This window comes from Aotus nancymaae, unplaced genomic scaffold (genome assembly GCF_030222135.1).
Source record: "Aotus nancymaae isolate 86718 unplaced genomic scaffold, 86718_ANA_hifiasm-v0.15.2.pri h1tg000006l, whole genome shotgun sequence".
NCBI lineage: Eukaryota > Metazoa > Chordata > Mammalia > Primates > Aotidae > Aotus > Aotus nancymaae.
In genome coordinates, this window is record NW_026988417.1 from 9,471,877 (window position 1) to 9,492,643 (window position 20,767).

Consider the following 20,767-nt stretch of genomic DNA (forward strand, 5'->3'; position numbering starts at 1 on the left):
CGGACAAAGTATCTTTCATTCTAGCTGTCTGTCACGTCTCTGCCCTGTCTCTAGGGGAGGCCTGAGAGACCAATTTGGACATCCCGAAAGCTCATTTCCTCTGCCACTCTGGTGGCTCAGCTAATAGCAAGCTCTGCAGGCTCCCCTCCAGTCCCAGATGTTCGCCTAGTTACACAGCCTCAGGGAAGTCCCTGCCCCAACCCCCGACATGTGCACATCGTGCTAGGACAAGGCCCTTCCTTGTGACAACCCCTCATGCCCAGCAGAGGGCCTGGGGAGGACAAGGGCTGGGTGGGGAGACCTCCCTCTCTCTGCATACCCCTGTGAGCCCACTTCTGTCTGTGTATCACGGCATATGTGGTATGAGCCGTGATCTCTCTGCCATCAGCATCTAAACAGGCTCAGCCTCTGCTAGCCTCATATATAAACCACAAATTTCACCCAAAGACAGTTCACTTACACCAATTGTGAACTTGAACTTGAATGGCGGTCCCTCAAAGAATGCAGCGCAGTTATCGTCGCTGCCTGTGGCCAACCGGTAGGGCCGGCTTTGCTTGATGTCCACACTGTTGATGACTTTGTTGTGGCCCGTGATCTCACCCACAGAAGAGCCACTATCCCACAGGAAGACTGCTCCGAACCTTGACACAACGAAAAGGGTGGAAGACAAAAAAAAAAAAATCAATCCCAGAAGGTCGGAGAGCAATCTAATAGCTGAGCTGCCAGCGCAGAGAGGATGGACTGACTGTCAGCAGGCAGCTCAGGACGCCACAGGGACAAGCGAGGGAAGCACTAGGATTCTGGCTCTATGAGGCATTTGTCCACAGGACCCAAGAACCAGATGGGGCAGGGCCTGTGGGAAGGGACTGCACGTGTGTGTCTGTGGGGCCCCATGCCACAGGACCTGGGGCTACTTTATGGCTTCACCACTCTCCTTACCGTTCTGTCGGGAGGGAACAGTTACCATCTCCTACAGGAATGGAGATGCCTTGCTCTTGGCTGACATTCAACAAAAGCATTGTTTTAGTTACAATTCACTACTGAATAAAGAAGGAATGAAGGCCAATAGGAATGACTTGAAAAACCATGGAAAAATACCTACTGGTACATGTATGAAACAGTGCCTTTCAGTAAGGGACACGGACATGCCACGCTCAAGTTCAAATGCTTATGGCCAGCCACAGTGCTGTAGAGGGAACCCTGACTGTTCAATTTAAAAAACCTGGATTCCAGCACTGACCTCACTCACCAGTCACTAGAACCCTGAGGGCTGGAGCCACCGAGTGCTACCCAGCAAGCATCACTGCCCTCACTCCTCCATCAGGGACCCTTAGGGGAGGTGCCCCACTGGAAGAAAGTTTCACCCTCCCTGGCGGCTTTGTGGGGCAGCTGCTGTGAGGACCCCAATGGAAGCAGTGTCGCTCTTTCACTGTCCCCTTCCTGCTGCCTGCAGGTGGGCATGAGAGCTGGAGTTCTAGGAGGCAAGGGACTCAGGACGTCAGAGGAGAGAGGAGTGCTGGGCCCTGGTGACAAACCCACTGTGATGTGGCGTTCTGCCGTATGTGTGGCTAGAGCCAGCCCTAGCAGGGGCTGGCGCCTACTGGGAGCTCAACCCTCACGAATTCAAGTTAGTACAGACACCACTGCGTCCCCGTCCCACCAGGGTCATGGCACATGGATGTGAGCCACGGGAACAAGGCAAGGAGGGGCTGAGAAGAGTGACTCACTTCTCCCTTCCTTCCCCGACCACGGCGATCCTCTTACTATCTTCAGTCCAGGCAATGTCTTTGATCTTCCCAGCGAAAGGCTGGTACTCGTACTTCAACAGGTGCTCCTTCTGCGTGGTATCCCAGATCCTCAGCTTCCCAGACACATCTGTGGGACACAGCGGGGGGAGAGCCACATGTCACTGCTGGGCCAGGGCGATGGCCACAGGCCCACTCAACACCGCATCTGGTTGCTTAGGCTCTCTGGAGGGAAAGGCCTAGTGAAGAGAACGTGTCTTAGGGAAACACTATATTCAGCCACTCTTAAGGCAGAGCCCGTGACTCCAGAGGCCTGCCATTTGGGGCCTCTGCATTTTGCCAGGAATCATCTGGATAACAAATCCTGCTTAGGCATCGAAAGCAGCCCAGGGACACATGGTGGCAAAACTCCAATATGTCAGAAAGAAGTTTAGTTTCCTTACTGCATTTCTTTTCTTGTAAGGGCATCAGAATGACATGTGGGCCTCAGGCCACCTTTGTGCAATGAGACAACACTGGCTACACCTGCCTCTCCTGCGCAGTTGCTGCAGTGACTTCTGGAAATGAGGTGCACGGCTGTGAGGGTGCAGGGGGCTGCCCAGTGCGATGCCTGAGCGTGGCCTGGTGGCCTCCACCTGGGCCTGCAGACCTGGCTCCCTGTGCAGCTCCCTGACAGCGTGCCACTGCCTGGCAAATCAGCAGCCTCACTCACACACCGAGTGGCTCCGAGACTCACAGGAATCCAAGCGTAAGATTCTTTTGTGAGAGTAGGAGGTGGGTGTTGTGGGGGAAGGAGAACTGTACGCAGAACTTGAGGCTGATTCTCTTCTCACTAGAGCGTGGGCAGCCAATTGTAACAGAATCAACACTGGGGGCCACGTACCCGCAAGCCCCCACCATGATCCTGTCACCAAGTACCAAGTCCCAATCCTGACACACCCTCTCCAAATGAGCACTGTGTTGGCGTGAAGAAATGGGAACATTCTAGACTAACTCTCAAGGCTTCACAGCTTAAAACTTCAGCTCCATCCTCTAAGCAGGTAAGGGCGCCTGCCTTTCCACAGGATCCTCAGGCCACGTTAACACCCGACACAACTCTATAGCTGCTTCCAGTGAAAAGAGCTTTTGTTTTCTTGGTCGGGTTGAGCAGCTCAAGGGAGGGCAGCAGCTAAGAGCCAGGCCTTGAGAACAGGTGCCCTGGGTTCAAATCCAGCCTCTGTCACATAGAGGTTTTGTGGGGCTCAGCAAGCAATGTGGCCCGTGTCCTTATCCAGAGTGGGGAAATAACAGAGGTATCTCATGGGGCAGTTATAGGGTTCCACGAGTTAACATGTGCTAAGTCTCCAACTAGTCCTCAGTGCACAGCAAGAGCTCGTTATGAGTCAGGTGAGACTAGTCCACGAATTAACTGAGGCTCTGCACAGGCCACTGAAGATGCCTCTCTTCTGGGAAGACACACAGCCCAGGCCCAGACTGAGCCAGGCCCTGAGATTCGGGAGATGCACACAAGGACTGTCCTGCTCTCAGGCCAGCTGCGGGGACAGGCAAGAGGAGATGCCAAATCCAGCGAACAGCACTAACTAAGGGGAGTTCCAGAAGGGCCCAGGCCTCTGGGCCAGGTCCAGGAAGACCACCCACTGTGCTGCCCGAGGTGAGTTCCAAAGGTGACCTGCAGATCTGCTTAGTTAAGTCCTTTCACTGATAAAACAGGCCAGGCAGAGGGGAAGAGGTCAGGAAAAGATGTCACTGGAGGCTGCAGCATTGGAGGGGAGCAGCGTGTGCAGGAAAGACATGCACCTATACTCAGAAGCATACATAACCACACATGTACATATGGCCACACGTGCACACACATGCAGACACACATTCACACATGTACATGTGACCACATGGTCTGCTGTGCTCAGGACTACCCTGGGCCCGTGCTGCCCCATGGAGAAGACAATGCTCTCCAGAACAAGGCAGAGGGCGTCCCACCCTCTCTCACAGGCCAGCCCAGCCGTCCCACCTCCTTGGGCTCAGCAAGCCGATGCCTGTTCCGCCCATCAGCTCAGGCTCCATTCCAGGTCTGCTTCCCAGTTGTTTTTCTACTGCCTCCCCTACCAGACCATCGGCCCCCTCCTGCTGGACCCTGCTTATTTATGTAATTATTCTTTGAAGCAGCTGGGGTAGGAAAGACAGTGGGACCTAGGGAGCAGGCACTCAGACCCCAGTCTAATGACGACAACCCTGATGAAGTTGCCGAACGCTGACCGAGGGCCTGCTGGGTGTCAAATCCCGTGCTGGAGGCAGAGCAGTGAACCCAACAGGCTAAGCGCCTGCCCTGCTAAGAGTCCAGAGGGGAGGGAGACAGTAAACGCACACCTTCAGTTATTCGTTAATCACCAGCAGTGCAGGGGACAGAGTGAGGACGGAAAGGGCTCCCGCTCTCCATAAACTCACCGAGACAGGGGGTTGCACCAAGAAGAGCCACTGTGCTCGGGCCCTGTGCTCAGGGCATCTGCATCATCCCCGTACCCCAGAGCCAAGCCATCTCTGGTGAGCTACTTCTAATGGCCCCTTCCTCCAGGAAGCCTGCCCTGGGCCTATGACCAAACCATACGCCTGTCACATGGCCCTTGCGGACTCCCAAGGCCAGCCTGGAACGATGGCCCCAGCACCAAGGGGATGGAGCAAGGCAGACCACAAGCATGGAAATAACCTCAGGAAAAAGGAGACCTGGGTCTGCCCCAGAAATGACCCCTGTACTCTGAGGACCGCCCCCTGGGAATGTGGGCTCCCAGAGGGCAGACCTGCCACTGCATTCAGTGCTGGAGGCTTCCAGGTGCGGGGCCCTTTCCAGGGTCCAACCCAGCAGCCATGAACCAGTTAGACTGACAGGGTCTAAAAGATCCCACAAAGGGCTGGAGCTAGCTGCCGGGTAACCCACTTAGTGGGCCAGCACAGCTCTTTCTCAGCCCCCTCCCTCCGAACCACTCCCCACATCACACTATTTTTAGCCCAACTTCATCTCTGTAGCAAACGTCCCAGTGTAAGCTTTAACAATTGCTTCGCTCTATTCAAAGAAATGTATTAGAAACATAAAATGTGATTTCCTCCAAGAACACCTGGATCTGGGGATGGCCCCAAACTCCCCTGGCTCCTCCACAAAATCAGGGCACTTTTCAGGGAGGACAGCGTCCCACCATGGCCACTTATTGACGTGGTTTGTCCTTTGCAACAGTCTCCGCAACAGCCTTCCATTGATTTGTCTCATTGGACACCCTTCTGGGGACCAGGGAGAGGGCAGGCCTGGGCCTGCAGGCTCTCAGCTTGCAGCTGACAGGGCAGGGACACTGTGCCAGGCAGGGGCGGAGGCCTCGCCAACTGCATTCCTCTCCTGAGAAGAAACTTCTCAAAGCACTCGACTCTATGTTAAACATGTAAAAGACATTCGGGCCAAATCTTGGGGCTTTAAATGAAGAGGCTTTTTCTGGCAAGCAGGGCTTGGGGAAAAAATAAATCACAGAGCTAAATGAATCATGGGACGTAAATGAGAGCATGTTTTACAGATGGAGTTGGAGAAGATCTAAACACAAAAACCATTACATGCCTACTATGAGCCAGACTCTGGGCCCAACCCTTCACCGTGACCGTGGCCGACCGCCAGCAGCAGCCAGCCAGCTCAGCCGGTGGCCTGGCTTCATCAGAACAGAGCCCCAGTTTTGTGACAGGTAATGGGTCACCCAGGGGGTAAGTACCCATTAGTGCAAAAGCCATGCTGGGCATTTTCATGCCTTACTGGCTGCTTCATCACACCCTACAAGGCAGACACCAGCAACCCCAGTTTGCAGGAGAAAATTCAGGCCCAGGAAGGTGAGTTACTCAACTAAGCTTACACCATTAGTAAGAGGCTGCCATGGTCTGAATTATGACCCCCAAAAGCATGTGCTGGAAACTTCATCCCCAATGCAGCAGCGTTTGGAGATGGGCCTAAGGAGAGGTGATGAGGCCATGAGAGCTCTGCCTTTGGGAATGGATATTATGGCAGGAGTTGGTTCCTGATAAAAGGACAAGCCTTGCTCCTCTTCTCTCACCTTCTCTCTGCTCTTCCGCCACAGAATGACACAGCAAAAGGCCCTTGACAGACGCCCAGCCCTTGACGTCCAACTGCCCAGCCCCAAGAACCATGAGCCAATACATTTCCGTTAGCTGTAAATTACCCAGTCTGTGGCATTCTGTTATAACAGCACAATACAAACTAAGACAGAGCCAAACCCAGGTCTTCCCCAACTCCAAGGCCCACCATCTCCCACAAACCCTTCAGGATAGGCTGCTGTGCACACGCAGGGCGGTACAGGCGGAGGGCCATGGCAAGCGTGAATCCTGCCCTCCATGACATGCGTGAATCCCACCCTCTCCTACTGCTGCTTCGCTCTCTCAGCAATGCGGTTACAGCTGTCACTCTCCAAATAAGCTGACGAGGCCCACATCAGCTTCCTCACTTGGCCTCCCTGGGCTGCAGATGGCTAGGGAAGGTGGGAGGTAAATATCTGTTGACCTTATGAATGAATGAGTGAGTGAATGAATGAATGGGCCACCACTCTAGATGGAGTACCACTCTCACTCCTGTGCCTCTTGTTCCTATCTGTAAATAGGAAAAGCTCTATCTCAAAGAACTAAGTGAATAAACAACATCCTTCAAGAGGAAAGATCTCTCCACCCTCGCCTTTGCCTAGCCTCCCACCGAGCCACACAAAAGCCCAGGCTGTAGAGAGCAAAGGCCCAGTCCGCAAATAAAACATGAGCACTGGCCTGAAGGCCAGCACTGTGCTAGGTACTGGAAAATGAGCAGTGGGTAACAAAACATCAATTCTCTCCCCCAACCCCAACACACACACACACACGACACAGGCTCCAGCGCATCATGCCATGGCTTCCCATGAAAGGTCCCTAGCCAACCTCCCGGTGGCATTTCTGCTGACCTGCAAGCTGGAACTAACGGAAACACTACAAACTAGAAAGTGTACTTTCTATTCTAGAACTAAGGCCAGTTTTGAAAAGGGGCATTTTGGTAGCTTATACATGGGGTGTCTAATCTTTTGGCTTCCCTGGGCCACAGATAAAATACACTAATACTAATGATAGCTGATGAGTTTTAAAAAAATGCAAAAAAACCCTCAGGTTTTAAAAAGTTGGCGCATTTGTGTTGGGCTGCATTCAAAGCCATCCTGGGCCACATGCAGCCTGTGGCCACCGGCTGGACAAGCATGCCTTATATGTTCCTTGTGAGCCTCAGCTGAAACTACATTTGCTCCCTCAACTAACCCGCCACCCCCACCCTGCTCCTCCACCCCCACCTCCCTCCTCCCACTCTCCCAAGGCCAGAAACCCAGCTTCGCCCTGGGCCCTGAGCTCTACCCAGGCCCCCACAGGTGTCCACGAGCCTTGCCCCCATACGGTACCTCCGGAGGCGACGTAGAATCCGCTGGGCGAATACTTGGCCACCACCACCTGATGGGCGTGCTCCGTGTAGATGTCGGCAAGGGCTGGGTTCTGCAGGAGGAGACCCGGAATGAACAGAAGGAATGGAGAAGCAGACACGCTTCCAGCTCTCCACATCAACAGATTTGGGGTGAAAGGGTGTACCAAGAAACACTGAAGCTAAAACCTTCATGAAGAAAATCGCAGAAGCATATCTACTTGCCTACACACCTACTGCCTGCCTACCTATCTCTGGGTGAGAGAAATTTACGTTACTTTAATTCAGTTTCTTTAGTTGATGATTGTAGAACAAGGTGAGTTTTTCCCTATCTGCTTTTCTGTACTTTTCATAATACAGAACAAATATATCTGTTAAACACATACACAAAAGTGTCATCAGAGAAAGAAGCCATGGTTCTAATTCCTCCCATCTGCGGGAAGCTGCATTCATTCCAGTGCTCTGTTCTCTTTCCAAGCTAAGCCTGCCCTGCTGTTCAGGACCAGCTCGCCTGGCTGCCAATTAATGTCCGACGCCGAACACGGCGCCTGGCTGTGCTGGGCAGGAGCAGAGCGGGACAAGCTGTGGGAGCCCTCTCTGTCAAAACCCTGGGTTTAGAAAGAAAAGTCGATACCCCCCTCCCTTTCACAGCTCAGATCGAAGGCTGGGTGGACTTTGTGGCAAAAACAGGGCTAACATTTGAGACTAGAAGCATCTTCAGCAATGAGGTTTTAACATGTGCTAAAAGTAGATCCCTGCACCTCCCTCCCCACACGCACGCACACACACACGCGCGCACACACACATACGTGCACGCGCACGCACACAGGAGGCCTCAGTGAAATAGAAACAGACATACACTGGGCTGCTCTCAATTTGTCTCCACGGTGAAGCTTTCTTTCAGGAGGGAATAAAGACATGGCCATCTAATCTCTGATACCTGCTGTCAGCTTTCTACAAACCGAGTGCTCTTTGAAAGTGTAGGACACATCAGATTCCAGTGAGGCTGCCTAGGTACGCCTAGCATGCCCCCACCTGCCGCCACCCCACCCCTCATCTCCCTTAGACCCCTCCACAAGACCGGAGGGGCCTCCAGGTCATAAGAACCCCACACTGCCCCTGTCTCACGAGACTGAGACCAGAGAAGCACACACCCCAGTTCCAGCCCACCTTCAGCCATCCTGTTTAAGCTCCACGTCTCTGTGCAGGCTGTGCCCTTGCCCAGCATCTCTCCCTGCCTGTGGACACCTACGCACCCATCAGGCCTAACAGGAGCGTCCCCTCCTCCATGAAGCCTCCGAGTACAGCCCAAGCTATCCGTATCACTCTTCTGTGCTTCCAGATCATTTAACAGGTCCCCAGGGATGGGACAACACACATCGTAGTCCCTAGCATTCCTGTCCATCTCCTCCAACTGTGCTGTGACCTGCTTAACATGATGTTTATGTCACTAGCCATCTCAATAAGTGGTTTTGGGGAGAAAAAAAGAAATTTACACAGACCTTCTCTTTCATCCCTAAGACTAAATACAGCATTAAGTGATACAATAGACACCTGTGATAAATTAATCCATTTTGGGATAATCATTTGCCAGTGAAATTAGAATGTTATCAAGGTGTCTATTCAAAGATATTATGAATAACAAGTAAGCACATGAAACCAAGTGCTCAGGGTCATTAGTCTTGGGAAATGCAACTCAAAACTAGAATGGAATACCACTCCATACTCATTAGAATCAATAATAAGATTGACCTCACCAAGTACTGGCAAGGATGGAGGGGTGGGGACACTGGAATGTTCACACACTGTTGGTGGAAATGCAAAATGGTACAGCTGGAAAAGAGTTGGGCAGGTTATTTACAAACCTAAACATACACTACTCACACAAAACACTAGCAATCCCACTCTTAGGTGTCTACTCTGGAGAAATGCAAGCACGTGTCCACCAAAAGACACAGGAGCGAAGTTCACAGAAGCTTTCTTTGCAGTGGCTGAAAACTGGAAACACCCAAATATCCATCAACAGGTGAACAGAGAAACATGCAACTTACACGTACTCCACACCACACTGCTTAGTGATAGAGGAGCAAAGCGCAAAAGCACTCAAAGCAGCTATCCATCTCCAACACATTATGCAAAGTGAAAAAGCCAGACAGAAGACTACACACTGCCTCTCCCCTCACATGGAAGATGATCTTAGAAAAGGCAGCCCCATGACAGAAAGCAGATAAGCAGCTGCTGGGGGTGAGGGTGGAAGGGGTCGGGAGGGCACCTTCTGGAGTGGCGGGAATGTTGTCATGACTGGGGTGGTGGTTACGGGTCTGTATCCAAGCCATACGCTGAATACTGACAAATTCAACTGTATCTAAATTATACCTCAATGAAACTAAGATGCCTGCTATCTATCCAATGTCTGCCCAGTCCAACCCTCTCCCACTTCAATTAGTCCTTTATATTCTGACATTGACAAATCCCAACCCAAAGCACCTGGCAAAAAACCATCCAGCTAACAGGCAGCCCCTCCAAGACACTGTTTGGTGTCTACTCACAGCTGACTGGGGCAGGGGGTCTCACGCTCACATACAGGGGCACGCCACCCATCCCACCCGACAGATGTCAAAGCCGACACCTCATGGGCTCTCCCAGTCTGGGTGACCTCCTCCTCAGACCGTGCTGCCTTAGAAAAGGCGGGGTTCCCACGGGCCCTTGGTTGGGGAGGGTATCCAGAGATGGAAGATGACTAGGAAGGGGCATGAGAGGAAGTTCTGCTCCTAAAAATTCCTTCCCCTAAATGGTCAGGGCTATGTGTAAAAACCCCAAAGGGCACCAGAATCCTGCCAGCTGATGAATCACTCACTCTCGTTTGTATTCTAAATACAACTGGGTCAGCGGTGGGGGCTGAGATACTCCAAACTGCAGATAATGACTTAAGTCTGAGTCAGAGCAGCCTCCTCCCCAGCTCCTCAGCTCGCAGAGGGAGGCTGCTTACTACAGCCAGAAAGACACCTCCCACCCCCACGTGTCACTCAGCCTGTGAGGCTCCCGCCCGATCAGCTGGGTCGAGATGGCACCCTGACACCCTCCGTGTGCCCCTCTCTCCCCAGCCTCCTCCCTCTCCTGCCATCTTGGGAAAGAATGAGATTGGGAGTTGACAAGTTTATGTGGGGAAAAACTCTGGAATGGGGAATACGAGACAGGGAAGGCAGGAAGCCAATTCCAAGAGCTGCAGTGTTGCTGTGGGCAGAAGTTCCATCTCGCCAACCCCCTGGAGGCCTGGGGGGGACCGCTGTGATCAGTCTTGGAGTTGCCACCCAGGGACACCCCTCCTCCCAGGCTTTCTTCTTGTGCTGTTGCAGGCGGGGCTAGCTCCGGCAGTGGGAGGCTGTCGTTCTGTCCTTACCCCAGGCCTGCCCGGTTTTCCTTGCCAACTCCTAACCCACCTTCTCTACACCTCCGCCATTTTCAATGCAGTCTTCCTGTTCCTTCTGGGGACAGCGATAATGGCTTTGGAATTCATCTCCGCCCTCCACCAAGGGCCTTCAAATCCAACCCTGACTACCTCATGGCCCAGCTTGAAACCCATCCTTCCTGAGCTCCCCTCAGTTGCCCCCAGGCTTCAGCCCACTCACCACTGCCCTGCTGCCTCCCTGATGTTGCAAGCCACTCCTCGGGCCAACTACCCCAACCCATGGCCCTCACCCACAGCTGCACCCTCGAGGATAGAACAAGTGCAGCCCCTCTACCTTGCTGCCCCAGACCCCTTCCCTGGTGGCCTCTCCACCTGTGGGCCAGGGTCTGTGATGAGCTTGGGCTGGGATGAGACCTCGGGACAAGCCTCAAAATTCTGCCACCACCCCTGGAGGAGGCCAGGAGGCCTCCAAGGACATGATGGACACCAGCCAGCAATCAAGGAGTCACACACGCAATGCAGACCCAGGACCCACGGACGCTGGCAAGTGACAGTACGTGGGGGCACCCAGCCGTGCCACCACAGGGCTGGTTCAAGGCCCAGCGGTGCCCATTTGAAGCAGAAGCTTTGGACTTGACCCTGGGAAGTCATTCTGCTCTGTCACACCCTCCTCAGGTCCCACCAGCCCCACCTCCCACCTGTGCTCTGAGGCATCCTGCCCAGGAATAGCCAGTCTATTTCTGAGAATCCTGTTGAATGGAAAACCTAAACAAACTTCCCCCAGCACCTGTACAATTTCTGTCCTGCCTGAGACTCACTATAATACACAGGCCATGCAAACAAGTGCACAGAAGGGACAGTTATTTAACTGTGCTATGCCCCAGGCAGCATCGATTACAATTACCAAGCCCTGAGCCTCCCAAAGCTCTCTGACATTCCTATGCCCTCCCAGTCTCAGGTGGTAATGGAGGGATCAGAGATCACTACTCCAATTTACAGGTAGGCTGTGATGAACCTGGGTCCTGGGGCTTGGGTCTCAAGGCTTGGCACTGGTATCTCAGCTCCTGGTCCACAGTGAACCTGATGGAACATACTAGAAGGTTGGAGATACCTGCTCAAGCAAAAAACATTTCAGCAGTTGATGACACAACGCTGCCGAAGAGGCCTCCTTGTGCTCTCCTTTAAGCTGCCGACTGTCCCCGGGAACCCCAGAGAAAGCCTCAGGTGTCCTCCATGGTCCACCCAGGCCAAGTGACCACGAGCTTCCAGGGAGGACACTGGCTTTCTAAATACTCCAAGCTCCTGCAAGCAACAGAGGCTGAAAGCCGTTACTGCTGTAGCTGACCTGCATAAACACAACTGGCAGGGTCCTTCTGTCCACTGGTGAGGCTGAATAACAAGACAAAAGCTCCAAAGCAGGAATGTAAAGTAAACCTCTGCAACACAACTCCTTCTCCTAATTAGCTTCTAAGACCCAGGCAAAGGCCCTCTCGTCCAAGAGGCCTTCCCTGATGCTCCAAGCTAGAAATGGTCTCTCCCACCCTGAACCCCTACCTTCCCTGACTCCCACCCCACTGCCCTCACTACTTTGCCCCTTGGACTACACATCATTTTTGCCCCACCTGCCTTCTGCAATACGTGGACCCCACGGTGGGCAGGGCTCACACTTGATTCACCACTGCAACTGCCAAATACCCCCAAAGACCAGAACTTGGCAGGAGCCTGGTAGCTGTTTATGAAGAAACAAATCCCCACTGGCCACTATTCACTCCCAGCCAGGCCCTGGGTGGACCCGTCAGTGGATTCTCTTGGAAACCTCACAACACTCGCTGTAAGGAAGGTAACCGCATAATCCCACCTGACAAAGAAACCAAAGCAGACACTGGGCGATGTGCCCCAGGCCACCCAGCTGGTAAGCTGCAGGGCCAGGACCTGAACTCAGGGCCAGCTGCTCCCGACTCACCATGGGTTATGAGCAGGTAACTAACACCACGGTGAGTCAAGGGATGTACTGAATGCTCACTACCTTCATGCCATCCTAGGTCAAGCCACTGAAAATCAGGGACCATCTGTGGCGGCCTTTACTCCTCCCTGTGGTTTTGTTCTGTTCCTTAAGGTTGGTCCCAATGTTAGATTCTTTAACACAGAGTAAAGTCTGCACTGGCCAACCAACTGCGTGCTTCTGGACTGTGTGCAGGCAGCTCCTTGGGCTGGCGGAGGGCAGGGGTGCTCACCCACAGGCTGCCACACCCTAAACGACTTTCCCTTCCTGCCTCCCAGCTCGGCCTCAGCTGTCTTGAAACAGGCCTGGGGGGACTCACCATGAGGCCCCACACAGCAGTACCCCTCACTGGACTACGTGTGGGCAGGACACTGCCACCTCCCTTTTAAATCTTCCCTTTTCTACACCCCACCCAGGGCCCACCAGGGCCTCACCGATGAGTTACAAAAGTAGACCTGGGGGTGGCCGCCGAAGTTCAAATCCCAACACCTTCCAGAGCTTCAGCATCCTCACCTCTCAAGAGAGAGGAGGGCATCCACCCAACAGTGCAGTCAGGAAGACAAATGCAGAGGTACCTGTCAGGGCCCAGGCAACCTTCTGAAGACGCTTTGCCAATTAGCCTGGTTAAATCGTACATGGACCACATAACATTCATTCCTCCCTCTCACAGGCATGGAAACAGAAGTGGCATACACACCAAGTGTCAGCCACAGACCAGCACAAAATGTACTCAGCAAAGACCAGCAAGGTGTCAGGGGTATGCGCTGGACTGGACAGTGGGGTGAGGGTAGGGGTGGGATGCTGGCCTTTCTCTGGGTGAGACCCTGGAGAGCAGGCAGGACCCATGTGTAGAAGTGACAAGCAAGTGACCAAAGCTGAGGACCTGCAGGTCTAAGGAACAGAACATCGCCAGGGCAGGGAGTGTCTGCCCGCCACTGTGATGGTGAAGAGGTATAGAGGGGACCTTTCCTGTGTCCACAACTGTCTCTAATAAGGGCCTTGCAGAAGGTGGAGGTCACCCTCCAAAGAAGCATCTCCAATCACTCTTGCGCAGGGCCATCTCTCCACTAGTCCCAAGCATGAGGCTAAACCTTTTCTCTGACCTCAAAGATGGCTGCAGTACCTCTCCCCTTACCTCCAATAGGGCAAGAAATGTACCAAAAGCAACCCACAGGAGGCCACAGTGGAGCTGAGAGGACCAAGGTCCACATGCTGCTTCCTGCCGGGTCCCCCCACCTCTGCTGTGTCTCCACGTTCCTCCTGGAGAACTCTTACTCATCTTTCTAGACCCAACTCAAATGTGCTGCTTCTCCAGCAGCTGTCCCCACTACTCTGTGGCACAGCTGGCTCCTCCCTCACATTCCCAGAGCACCCAGGGCATTGTTCTTTTGAAGCACTTAAACTGGTGCCTTTGAAAGTTCTTTACCAGTTTTCAACGTTGGCACCCCTGGCATTTGGGGCCGGATAGCTCTTTGTGGAAGGACAGCCATGTACCTTGTAGGATGTTTGGCAACGTCCCTGACTTCAGATACCAGGGAACAAAGATGCCTGCAAACACTGCCAGATGTCTCTCAGGGAAATGAGGTGGGGAAAACCACCCCTCCCTGAGAATCACTGATTTTAATCCTGGTGCTCTGTAGCTTCAGTATGGCTTGGCAAGACAGGGGCTTAGTGAACCTGTGCTGGAAACGTGAGAGCCAGAGATGGCTGCACCACCCAAAGAGGACCTGCAAGCGACGCCTTCTTCATGTTTGAGCAGCTTCCTAATTGGCCTTCCTGCCTCAGATCTTACAGAACTTCTCCCTACTGTAGACTCGATCTGATTACTTGTCTGCAAGACTTTTTAATGGTTCCAGTGGCCTTCCGAGCAGGGCTGGGCTATGGTAAGGCTGTGTGAGCTGCCTGCCACCACTGCACACCAGGACCTCCCCAGCCTGGGTCCTGTCCACTTCCCTCACACTCAGTGCCACAGTCACAGTCCCTAAGCACCTGGCCCTTCTGGCCTTACAGATGTGGTCTCCTCTGCAGGAAGGAGCCCCACATCCTGCTGATGGGCACCCGCAGCCACTCAGATTCTTCTGAGATGAAGGCCGCCCAGCGCCCTCTGCTTTCCCTGCCATCGGGTAGTCAGACTGAAGGCCTAGAGGTTCCTGGCTCTGCACGTGGCAGGTGCTGCTGTCCGCTCGTTTCTGCCCAGGTGATAATCCAACGCACCACTTCCTTCTGCTACCTAGAGTTCATTTCACTCCCACCCAGGACAGTGAGCTCCATGTGGGCAGGGCCTCCATCCTGCACCCCCACAAGCTAATTGGCCATCTGGACACACTGCAGGGACTCGGCAGGCATGCAATTGCAGAGAAGAAGCCAGGTCAGTCCGCAAGCCCTCGGTCCCACTACCATTACTCCCAGCCCGCAGGCAACACAGCGGAGTCCTCTGCATGTGAATGGTGGCAGATGGCACCAAGGGAAATAAGAGAAAGCCCAATATCCCCCAACTTGGTCTGCACCCTGTTCAAGGAGAAAAGTGCACTGACACTGCGCCTGGGCTCACAGCAGCGTCAAATTGCTAGAAACCCTGCACTCCCAGAAACTCAACTTTACAGACGTCACTTTTCCAAATGTGTATTTTAGTTCTGGAATCTAGGAACTGGATACTTTAAAAAGCAGGCCCCAAACCTGCCTGCATAGCAAATATGCTGGCTGCCTGGCAGCACACAAGAGGGCCTCTGTTGTAAGGCAAAAGCTGTTTTTTTTTCCTAAGCAGGGTCTACTGGCACTACAAGCTGGATAATTATTATTGTAGGATGGCCCTGTGCCTTGTTTAGAATCACAAGCAGGTTCCTTCACAGCCACTGGGGGTGACCCTTCCCAGTCTTTGCACAGAGGTCCTAAGAGGCAGAGCAAATACAGGCAGGGTAAGGTAATCTGGAAGGAACCACCCCAGACTCAGGTACCAGCACCTGCAGGAAGCCTTCCTTAGACCCTGGAGCATAGACCACCCATCCCTTCACCGTGGGGAAGTAACGTCTCAACAGTGTGCACGTGGTTCACTGGAATCCTATTCTTGGGAGCTCTCTCCTTCTGGAATATTAGTTTCTAGATGGTCACCATCATAGTCTTTCACTCTGCAGAGGAGAGTGGTGTCTCCAGGTGAGGCAACGGGATGTGTTCAAAGAAATAGATAAGAAATACCCTTTTTCTACAAACTTAAGTACCATTATGCTGGGTTTATAAAACAGCTTTTAAGTCAAGAAAATAAATGACAGAGGGAGCTCCAAGAGGAAAGCTGGCAAGGGTGCTCGCCTGTTAGGTTTGAAAGGTGGATTCCACAGAACTTAGGTCCAGCAATCCACAGAGCTGAGCTTTCCCTATTCTCCTGCAGTAAGCCCTCAGTGGCTGCCTATTATTTTCATGACACAGCCTGGTCTTCCAGACTTCTTAATCAACGAGTAACTCACTAAGCACCTACTGTGTGTCAGACACTCTTCTAGGTGAAGACACGGCAGTGACTGAAACAGAGAGGGGAAAGCCCTGCTTGCCTGGAGCTGATGTCAGTTAGGCGGACAGGCAGATACTTACATATGCTTGTAGGTAGCACTGGCCTGTTTGTTGGCTTGCTTTCTACTTATTGTCAGCACTGAGAGAAAAGGCTGGAGATGAAAAATTCTATTCAGGGGAAGCCCCTCTACTAAGGTAACGACATCTAAGTAGACACCAAAGGGAAAGGCCCAGGGTGGTGGCTCATGCCTGTATCCCAGTACTTTGGGAGGCCAAGGCAAGTGGATCACTTGAGGTTGGGAGTTCGAGACCAGCCTGGGCAATGTGATGAAACCCCGTCTCTACTAAAATACAAAAAAATTAGCCAGGCGTGGCGGTGTGTGCCTGTAGTCCCAGCTACTTGGGAGGCTGAGGTAGGAGAATTGCTTGAATCTGGGAGGTAGAAGTTGCAGTGACCCCAGATCATGCCATTCCACTCCAGCTTGGGCGACAGTGAGACTCTGCCTCAAATTAAAAAATAAAAAGAAACCAAACGGAAGACAGGGAACAAGCCGTGCAGCTATCTGAGCAAAGAAAGTCCAGGCAAAGGCAATAACCAGCAGGTCTCAAGACAGATGTGTGGCACGTTCCAGAAGCAGCAAGGAGGCAAGTGTGCCGGAGCCGAGAGAGAAGAGGAGCTGTGAGGCGAGGCCGCATTAAGGACGCTGGCTTTTGCCGAGGTGGGAAGCCACTCAAGGCCTGTCTTGTGTTTCAACCACTCCAGCTGCAGTGTTGCAAACAGACCCCAGGGCAGCAAGGGTGAAAGCGGAGAGACCTGTTTGGTTTTGGGGGGTTTGGAGGGCAATAATTCTGGTGCGGGAAGATAGCTTAGTTGGGGTGGGGGCAGAGGAAGCACGGGAAATCTGTTAGATTCTGAAGATACGCTGAATGTGGAGTCAGAAGGATTTGCTAAAATTAAATGTGGCACAGAAGCGAAGTGCGGAGTGAAACAGTAGTCCAGGGTTTTGGGCCTGAACAGCTGGAGGAATAGAGTTCCCTTTTGGGGAAGAGCACATGGGAAACTCCAGTTTGGCTTGGGGTATGTATGTTCAGTCTGAGATGTCAATCACACCTGTTAGATCTTCCATGATCTGGTCCTAATCTCCTTTTCTTCCCTCTTTCCTCTCCGAGCCTGCATTCCGACCAGACCATCTTCCTTCCTATACCCTGAATGGTCATGCCAACTCATGTCGCTTTTTTTCCCCCAAAAGTACTTTGCCCTAAAAAAAAAACTTACCCACTTTTACTTGAGTACCCAGTCCACCCATCTAACTAACAAGAGCCTCAGTGTCTGATTTACATCCAGCCCAGGGAGGGCTATATTAGTAGCATCTCGTGCTGGCCTGGCATTGCGGAAACTTAATAGATGAGAAGGGAAAGAGGGTACCCGCCTCAGGAGAAAATGGCAAACCATCGGGAAGGAATAAGAATACAGATCTCAGAAACAGGCAGGATGGGTTTCACAAGCCAGAAAATGCACCCTGCAAAGGGGTGCCTGTCCCTGAATGGCCTCTCCATTGGAAGCAGTTCCAGTTACTGGCCTACCTCATCTTGCTAACTCCGACTCCTCTTTAGAGTAATGGGCCCATGTGAGGTGCAAAGAGATGCTGCAGTTTAAGAAGCTAGCACAGGGCCAGATGCACAGCAGATACTTTATGTGAGGCCCCGTACCTGGAAATTAATGTGGACTGCAATGACAGGGAAGGCCTTGCTAGGGGCAAAACCAAATATCCTACTGCTCTGTATCCCCGAGGATGCTTTAGTGCATTTTATTTGCCAAACTACCACATATCCCTTTAGGGCTGTCTCAATTTTTATTTTCTCAAAAATCTCAGGACCTTCCTCTGGAGACTTCCAAGTCATTACCATTAGATCCTGGTGATGTTTCTCCAGTTCTAAGCAAGGAAGTTTGGCTTTCTAGGAATCTGTGTGACTAGCAAGTTGTTAGCACCTTTAAAGCACATTCACACCCACCCACCCCCTCATTTGAGGTGCCCAGCAATTCTAGGCAGGTAGAGCTCTGTCTTCCAGCAGAGAACAGCAGTAACTGGCTGGCTTAACTGGACAGATGGGGGCAGAGCCTACAGCTCTTCAGACCAAGAGGCTTCTCCTTTCACAGAGAAGGAAACTGAGGACCAGACACCCTTCATTCTCTCATTCCCTCAGCCAGCTGCGGGCCTCCTGGAGGTCAAGTGTGTCTGATTAACAAGGGAAATCAGGCTGACTTTAACTTAACAACCCTGTATGCCTATGGAATCAATCAAATCATACACCTTTTCACCAGCCGCCCCCACTAAGCACAGCATAGGAGAAATCCCTCAATGGCCGTGCTGGTACCTCTAACTCCCATCCCCCAATTCCATCACTCAGGCTGAGGAAGGGAGAAGCAACATCTAAGTGTGTAACCCAGGAAGGAAGGGAGGCTGACAGGCAGACTGGGTCATCCCAACAATTACAGGGGAATAACATGAACTTGCAAGGATTTCCCAAGGAGCTGGCTCTAGAAGCCTTTTCAGCCTGGGTACCGGCGGCCTGCAGAGAATGATTCATGGGAACACACTGCTTCCTGTTTTTGCTTTGGGGCTCAGATCTATGGTGGCAGATCAGGCTGGCTCAGAGGCCTGGCTGTTTGTCCGGGCTCTGCCACACTGGAAGACCGGGGTATTAACAGTGAGTTAGCTGAGTGCCATTCAGTTACTGCTCAACGTGCACGAGGCACCGCTGGACTTGAGCGACGCCAGCAGCTCATTCCAACCGCCCAGGCAGCAGGGGAAGTGGGGGTGGTCATCATCTCATCATCTGTTTTACGGACGAGGAAACTACTCGGAGAGGCCCAACTCGCCAATCTTCTCAAGGTCATGCAGCGGCCGAATGGGTCAGTCTGATTGATCCCTCAAATCCGGAGCCCTTGCTTTTAAGGAACGAATTAATCTGATCTCCCATACACGTACTAACCAGGCCTGACCCTGCTTAGCTCCCGAAATCAGAGACGATCCGGCGCAGTCAGGGTGCTATGGCCACAGACAGAAGCGAACTAAGCCTCAGTTTCCTCAAGAAGGGGCAGAAAGGGGCCTGGGTGAATCTGAAGCCGGCTTCCGGGACTACGAGGTGTGGCTCCCGGTAGAGGGGGCGTGGCGCCCTCACCCTCCTCGGGCTACTGCACAGGAGGTGGGGGTGGAGGGGAAGGAGAATTCCCCCATCCTAAGGTGGCTCTGGAGCGGAACCGCGCCCAGGGGAGGAGGTACTCACGTCGATGTTCCTTAGGATGACGCATTTTCCATTGGTGTACAGAAAATTGTTGCCCTTAGGGTCGCCGCCGATGATTTTGGAGACGCCCCTCTCCACCTGGGGGAGGCTGGCGAACACCTTCTCTGCAGAGACACAAACCCGGGCACGTCAGGGCAGCCCTGGGCGAGCGGGAACGACGGGGACTGGAGGGAGGAGAAGGGGCCTCGGACCGGTCTCAGCCGATCACCTGTTGCCTGCGCCTGGAGGGCAGCCTCCACTTTCCACCAGCGCCGGGGACCGCGCGACTTCCTGGTCCGCGCCCCGGGCCAGGCCCTTCGGGGGCATCGGGGCTCCTCCGGCGTGACCCGCGGCGCTAAACTGGGGGCGCCCCTCGGCGGGGGGTCCCGTCTCGCACCCCCGAGGGCGATCCCGGCACGCCTCCGGCCCGCGCCCGCACCCCTCCCCCACTCCGGGGACCCCCGGTACCGCGCGGACGGCCGGGGGACCCGGCCAGGGCATCGCGGCGGCCGCTTGGGAGCCCCGAGCCGCGGCACTTACTGATCTCGTACGGCATCCTCGCCCACTTGTTACCGCGTCGCGCTCGCCGAGAGCCTCCCGGGCCGGCCCGCACTGGGAATCACACCTCACCGAGGCAGAGCCGGAGGACTGGGGCCGGAAGGAGGCGCCGGGCGTGCCGGGCGTGGAGGGGGCGGTCCGAGACCGGGTCTCCGAGGCCAGCTCGCGCCTGCCCTGCGCGCTGCCGCTGCGGACGCCCCGAACCCGGAAGCGCGGCCCCGCGCGCGGCTCGCCCCCAGCTTTGACCATATATAGTCAAGCACTCGATTCGGTGGCTGAGGCCCTGGCGGGCCTGCGCGGACCTGGAGCGCCCCTCCCCTGCCTGCCTCGCCCCGCCCTCCGGGCCCGCCCCGGAAGTGACGTTTCCACGCCCCGCGGGCCCTTGAAAAGGCGGCGCAAGCGGTTGGCGGCGTCAGAACCGGCTGGGGAAGTAGAAAGTGAACGTTAAATTCCTCTTGGCTTTTATTAGAGGCTAGGCTGCTAGGAACTTCTGATTATGGGGCTTAGAGGCGCTGAAAGCGCGGGCTGGCTTCGGTGGGGTCCTAGAAAGCCCTTTCTGTACCTGTGACTGTGTGGCGGGCCTTCCCCCGCCTTTGCTTAAGGACTGGCTCCGGGCCTGCAAGAGCCTACAGCCTTCCTGCTAGTTGGGTTTTGTAAACAGAGGGAAGCTTTTTGTTTTGTTTTTTTAAAGCACAGTTAAATGCTCTTTCTTGAAGTAGTTGCTAGTACCAGGAATTTAGGGGTTGCTCTTTGCTGGGCCCGAGTTCGTGCTGTTTCTTTCTCAACTTCTTGGAAGTCAAAAGGGGCGC

At 53.6% G+C, this 20,767-nt stretch overlaps 1 protein-coding gene across 2 annotated transcripts in view; it reads right to left on the minus strand.

Annotated features, from left to right (window-relative positions):
* Positions 1-20,046, minus strand: part of WDR1 (WD repeat domain 1) — a 43,471-nt gene extending 23,425 nt beyond the window's left edge. For both annotated transcript variants that reach the window (XM_064365684.1, XM_064365692.1), the window contains exons 1-5: positions 19,941-20,046; positions 19,404-19,525; positions 7,190-7,280; positions 1,728-1,875; positions 461-641 (exon numbers count right to left, since the gene is read on the minus strand). In XM_064365684.1, coding sequence (XP_064221754.1) covers positions 461-641; positions 1,728-1,875; positions 7,190-7,280; positions 19,404-19,525; positions 19,941-19,956 — 558 coding nt within the window. In that variant the 5' untranslated portion in view covers positions 19,957-20,046. The remainder of the gene's footprint in view (positions 1-460; positions 642-1,727; positions 1,876-7,189; positions 7,281-19,403; positions 19,526-19,940) is intronic.
* Between the last annotated feature and the right edge of the window lie 721 nt (positions 20,047-20,767).